The 6,499-nt window shown below is 42.5% G+C and overlaps 1 protein-coding gene across 7 annotated transcripts in view; it reads right to left on the bottom strand.

Annotated features, from left to right (window-relative positions):
- Positions 1-212: 212 nt before the first annotated feature.
- RIC1 (RIC1 homolog, RAB6A GEF complex partner 1) overlaps positions 213-6,499 on the bottom strand; it is a 143,547-nt gene continuing 137,260 nt past the window's right edge. For 5 of the 7 annotated variants that reach the window (XM_036260284.1, XM_036260285.1, XM_036260286.1 and 2 more), the window contains exons 24-26: positions 5,647-5,824; positions 5,302-5,490; positions 214-1,561 (exon numbers count right to left, since the gene is read on the bottom strand). In XM_036260284.1, coding sequence (XP_036116177.1) covers positions 1,273-1,561; positions 5,302-5,490; positions 5,647-5,824 — 656 coding nt within the window. In that variant the 3' untranslated portion in view covers positions 214-1,272. Of the gene's footprint in view, positions 1,562-5,301; positions 5,491-5,646; positions 5,825-6,499 lie in introns of all 7 variants that reach the window. The other 2 variants (XM_036260288.1, XM_036260289.1) reach the window with 1 other exon arrangement.

The following is a 6,499-nucleotide window of genomic DNA, read 5'->3' as shown; positions in this document are numbered from 1 at the left end:
ATAACATTGCATTCCTTTGTTCAAATTGCACAGTACAAACAAGCTATCTAAATTAATACTGTTATAAGGTAATTAGAAGTACATATAGTGGATATGTGTTTAGTCTGAAAATTAAGGAGTATGCAGTTTTCATAATGTATGAAAACTAAAATTAAGTCATATCTAGAAATACATAAAATATTTTAAAAAGTACAATGAAGAATGCATTCTTTACATACTAATTTTTAGTTAGCCGTGATAATACAGGATTCAGCAGCCTATTTACATAAAACTCCATTTTTATTCAATTTACAAAAGCAATAAATAAGAAACTACGTTAATTTGCACAAAACCTGTTTCATTTCATGATCAGTGTGACCATTTGTTACTTTATGACCAAGCCAATAAACCTGTCTTCCTCTATAAAGTCTGCTCATATCTGGAAGAGCAAGCAAGCCCTGTCTTTATTCCAAGAGTGAGTATATATAGCCATGCAGAATCCAGCATAAAATCTTACAAATTACAATAATAGAAGCCCTAAAAATATGAACAATGCCTTTGAGTATATATACATAAGAGTATCCACAAAAAGATAAAGTTCTTTGATATAAAATAGTTTAGTGGTCTCTAAACATAATTGACAAGAACCCCTCAGGCCCGCGCCCATGCTGATCTAGTGGGAATCAAGCTTCACAATGAGTCACAGGTAAATAGCTCCCGTCAGTTCAGGACGGGGATTTAACAGGCTGGAAAAGCCACGGGACACATCTCCATCATACTACATGTGTTGTGCCAGGCAGGCAACTGTTCTGGAGGCCCAGGTACAGTCCAGCGCTCTCAATCCAAGGGGCATTACAGGTAGCTCAGGTACCTGATGAGCTACAGCAAGCACCTTAGCATTTTTTTTTTTTAAAGCAATCTGGACACACCCTGAACCAGAAAATATGTAAGAAAAAGCAAGCTCACCTGGGGCAAAACAATCCCTATGCTTGAAGAGCTACTAACCTTTAAGAATAAAACCAAAATATCCTCATGTACATCTGTACAGTATTCTTTATTACTTTCCACTGAAGCTTTAAAAATTTTTTTTATGAAAGATGATTTATTCTGATATCACATTTTTATGGAGTCAAAGAGATTTCTCAGAGAAGAGTTAGTTCAAATTTAATACCTTATCAGAGTCTCTGAGCTGAGCTCCCTGGTTAAATCATCCAACTAGGTCACAGTGTCCTCAGCTGCACACCCACTGCTGCTGATTAATTAATACTGTCTATGGTGACAGCACCCCAGTTGTTAGGACACAGAACAGTCGTAAGTCCCATCCTGGAAAGGTTCCTCCTCCTCTGCTCGGGTTGTGTTCTCCTCCTTCCGGCTGACCACACTGCCACCTCCAACCTCACCCTGGGGGATGCTTCCATGGCCCGAGGAGCCCCTGCTCTCCTCTGCCCGGGGACTGGTCTGTTCAGGAGTCTTACCCACAGTTATTGGCTGGAAGGCTTCAGGTTGGACCTGCTCTTCTGTTATTTCACTGAGCTTCTGGAGTTGTGGCTTAATGATGTTCAAAAATGGCTTATATCCAGGACTAAGTATAGGAAAAAGGAAATTAGTTCTCATCTGCCATATTCAAAAGGCCTACATAGAGTATTATGGATAAACTCCTAGTGAACACGGATACGGTGAGGTCAGTGACAGATTATGGGGGAGAGGACGAGGCACAGGGAGATAGGAAGGGAGGGTTTCTTAGGGGCCCTGGCCAGCACAGAGGGCTGCAGGTGGCATTAGTGAGAGTCTTACATTTCCAGCACTAGGAGCAGATTATCTGGTATCACAATTAAAAATCATATTCCATAGTGCAAGGATCAACAGGATTTTAGACTTGAAAAAGAACTTGGAGACAACCTAAATGATTTTCCAATTAAGGGAAACTAGATCCAAGTAAGGGAAGCTCCCAAATCTACACATAAATGGTGACTATGGGCCAGAACCCCAGGCTCCTAACTTCAATCCACGGCTTTTTATTAACTCCTGTGTCCTTTATTCTGTGTTGTCCTATTAGAGTTCTATTACCATCCACTACTCTTTTTTTTTGTTTTTAATCTTTATTGTTGAATGTATTACAGATGTTCCTCATTTTTCCCCCACTGACCCCCTCCTCCCCACTCCCATCCCCCTCCTGCCTTTTCCCACACTATTGTCTGTGTCCATTGGTTATGCATATAAGTTCTTTGGTTTATTTCTTCCCACCCCGCAACTCCCCTTCCCTTTGAGGTTTGTCAGTCTAGCAACCGATTTGTACTTCTTAATCCCTTCACCTTTTTCACCCATTCCCCCAACCTCCTTCCCATCTGGCAACCAACAAAATGTTCTATCTATGAGAATGTTTCTGTTCTGCCTGTTCATTTTGTTTGTAGATTCAGTTGTCGATATATATGCATTCATGGCCATTTTGTTTGTTCATATTTTTTATCTTTTTCTTCAAAAAGACCCTTCAATATTTCATATAGTAACGGTTTGGTGGTAATGAACTCCATTAACTTTTTCTTGTCTGGGAAACTCTTTATATGGCCATCGATTCTAAATGACAGCTTTGCAGGATAGAGTAATCTTGGTTGTAGGTTCTTGCTTTTCATCACTGTAAATATTTCTTGCCACTCCTTTCTTTTGAGAAATCAGCTGACAGTCTCATGGGAATTCCCTTGTAGGTAACTGCTTTTCTCTTGCTGCTTTTAAGATTCTCTCTTTGTCTTGAACCTTCTAAATTTTGATGATGTGTCTTGATGTGGGCCTCTTGGGATTCATCTTGTTTGGGACTCTGTGCTTCCTGGACTTGTATGTCTGTTTCCTTCACCAAGTTAGGGAAGTTTTCTGCCATTATTGTTTCAAATAGGTTTTCAATTTCTTGTCCTCTCTCTTCTCCTTCTGGCACCCCCAAGTTGCGACTGTTGGCATGCTTGAAGTTGTCCCAGAGGCTCCTTATACTATCCTCACTTTTTTAGATTCTTTTTTCTTTTTGCTGTTCTGATTGGGCGTTTTTTGCTACCTTATATTCCAAATCGAAGGTTTGCTTCTTGGCTTTACCTACTCTACTATTGAATCTGTAAATTATTCTTTATTTCAGTTAGTGCCTCCTTCATTTCTGACTGGTCCCTTTTTATGCTCTTGAGGCCCTCAGTAAGTTCACTGAGGTTCTCACTAAGTTCATTGAGCATCCTTATAAGCAGTGTTTTGAACTCAGCATCTGTTCGGTTGCTTATCTCCATTTCGCTTAGTTCTTTTCCTGGGGTTTTATTCTGTTCTTTTACCTGGGACCTGTTTGTCTCCTCATTCTGGCCACCTCCATGTGCTTGCTTCTGTGTATTACTTAACGAGAGGTATGGGGCTAGCTGAGACCAGATGCTTCTTGTTGGAAAGAATTTAGGAAAACCTGAAGCAGGATCCAAGACAGGCCAATCCTATGGTTAAGCAAGTGGCAACAGCTTGGGTGGGCCTGAAAGTTGGGTGGGGTGGGGCGGGGCCTCAGGGAGTCACCAGGGCGGGGCTACCAATGTGAGCTAGGTTGCTGGAGTCCCAGATATGGTGACTGTCTGTCGCCCCAGGGAAGGGCTCACCAAAGGAACAAAAGCCAGAGAAAGCCCCCTCTCCAGCCCTTGCTCCAATGCCAAATAGCTCAGTTCTTCCCCATATGTCTCTGGTGCTTTTCAAACTGCCTCCCCCACGCTGGAGTGTGGAGGGTGCGAGTCCAAGTAAGTCCATACATTTGGCCCTTTAAGAGGAGCTGCCTGGGGCTCCAGCCGCCTCAGCCCCCCCACTGGTTTTCCAGCCAGAATTTATGGGGACTTCTTTTCCTGGCACTGGAACTCTGAGCAGGGCGCCTGATGTGGGACGGGGACCCCTCAGTCCTCAGGGAGGACCTTCCCAGCCGAGGTGTCCCTCCTGAGTTTTATCCGCCACACATGGGTGTAGGACTTGCCCGTCACCCCTCCACCCCTCCTACCAGTCTCGATGTGGCTTCTTCTTTAATTTTGTAGTTGGAGGACTTTCATTCAGTTCGATTTCAGGCGGTTTTGAATGATGGTTGTTCTGTAGTTTAGTTGTAACTTTGATGTGGTTGGGGGAGGACGCGATACCGCGTTTTTCTACACCGCTACCTTGACCAGAAGTCCTCCCATCCACTACCTGGGCTTGCTAGTAACTTCCACAGAATGTTAAATTCACACAGACTTTACGTTTTTATCTTTCTAAGTAGACGTTTTTAGGTTTTTATCTTTAATTCCACAGAACTACAAACCTCGAGTTCCAGTCTTATTTGTAAGATCACTTGTGCTGCTTCAATCTTAAGTCAGTGACATGCATACCCATTTTATTTTATTATTATTGTTTTAATCCTCACCCAAGGACATTTCTCTATCCTCAGATAGAGGAGAGGGAGGGAGAGAGGGAAAGAGAGAAATATTGATGTGAGAGGGACAATGAGTGGTTGTCTCCCTCATGACCCCGACCAGGGCTGGGGACAAACCACAACCGAGGTACGTACTGGAATCGAACCTGCAACTTAATGGTCTGCAGGCCAATGCTCTAACAAACCAGCCAGGGCACACTCCCATGTTAAAATGACCAACACTGCCCGGCTGGTGTGGCTCAGTGGTTGAGCATCGACCCATGCACCAAGAGGTCACCGGTTCCATTCCTGGCAGGGCACATGTCCAGGTTGTGGTCCAAATCCCCAGTAGGGGCATGCAGGAGGCGGCCAATGGATATTCTCTCTCATCGATGTTTCTATCTCTCTCTCCCTCTCCCTCTAAAAGCAATAAAGAAAAAATGACCAACGCCATCTCACTGGACATCACTCATCTATGTGTTTGGTATACAATGGTAACTAAAGAAAACAGTCTTAAAAATGAACCTTTGAGCCCTGGCTGGTTTGGCTCAGCAGTTAGAGCGTCAGCCTGCGGTCCAGAGAGACCCGGGTTCGGTTCCTGCTAAGGGTATGTACCTCGGTTGCAGTTTTTCCCCAGCCCTGGTTGGGTTGTGCGGGTGGCAGCCACCTGATGTGTCCCTTTCATGTTGATGTTTCTCTCTCTCTCTCTCTCTCTCTCTCTCTTCCTCTCTCTCCCTCCCGCTCTATCTGAATAAAAAATGGAAAAATATCCTCGAGTGAGGATAAAAAATAAATTAATTTAAAAAAAAGGGCCTTTGAAAGCCTTTTTATTTTGACCAACCTAAAAATCTCCAAATAAATCAACCAGAGCTAAGCCTTACTGTGAAGGGACAGGATTCACCAACGGACAGCCAAGAAACAAGCCCACGGAAACAAGCACTTACCAATCTGCAGAGGCCCATCGGTCCACCGCGTGCAGCCCTGTCTTTATGTTCTGTAACATCTCTCCATCTACCTCCGTTGTCTGTATAATAACCAAAATCTGGTTGATTATTGAGGATTCTCTAAGAATCAAGCCTATGACAATGCACCAGTCCAGACATCCTGCCTCCATGAAGATGTGTAACAAATACCTATATATAAACAGAAACAAAATAACTGAGAAGGAAATACGGAACTAAGAAGAATCCACAGAAGAGCAATAGTTATCAGGAAAGTAGCCCCCGTACCTTATTTGCCCCAATATCCCAAGTGAGCATTCTGTGCTTTCAAAATGCTGAGAAACTCACCGAAGCTGGACCTGGGATTTGTGAGGCCCTTTACTCGCCAACTCCATGGAGATGTGCTCTAGCTCTGACTGAGTTAAACTGAGCGTGGAGAAATTTTCATCCACCACTGTCCAGTCCCCATCCACCATGGAGCTACTTTCAGTCAAGTCTGTGGCCGAACCAATACTGCATTCATCACCTGATGAAGAAGTGCTCAAAGTTATCAACTAACTTCACGTGGAAAATGTTTTACTTTAACATTAAATACTGGCTGTTTCTCAGATGTTGATTTTTCCTGAAGAGTTTGAAATCAAAACATTAAATCCACTGCTGAAAGTCCCATGCTGTATTAACAATAGATATTTTAAAAAGCCATCAGAGAGATAACCAGGCATTATGTACCTTCAGATATAAAAACATGCTACTACCTATTTTAAAAATAGCTATAATCTCAGCAAGTGTTTAGATTCAATGACCAATTGACAAGAAATACAGAGGAAACTGCTAAACTAACCAGCAAGGTATAATCACCAAAATACAGTTTTTTTCAATGAATAAATTGGAAGAAAAAAAGACGAGATAGGGAAGGGAACTACTACTGCTAAAAAGAGAATTAAAAACATAATCACAATGTATGAACCTTATGTATATCTTGATTCAAGACATAAAAGGCAATTATGAGATAATTGGAACCTGAAAACTTACTGGATATTTGATGGTATTAAGGAATTATTAAAATTTTAGAGGGATGATAATGGTATTACAGATATTTTCTTTAAAAAAACGAGTCCTGAGCTCAGGACTCTGAGTGTGGCTCAGTGGTTGAGCATCAACACATGCACCAAGAAGTCACTGGTTTGATTCCTGGTCAGGG

This window comes from Molossus molossus, unplaced genomic scaffold (assembly GCF_014108415.1).
Source record: "Molossus molossus isolate mMolMol1 unplaced genomic scaffold, mMolMol1.p scaffold_m16_p_14, whole genome shotgun sequence".
NCBI classification, from domain to species: Eukaryota; Metazoa; Chordata; class Mammalia; order Chiroptera; family Molossidae; genus Molossus; species Molossus molossus.
Note: the sequence above shows the minus strand (reverse complement) of the source record. Positions and strands in the feature narration are given on the sequence as shown.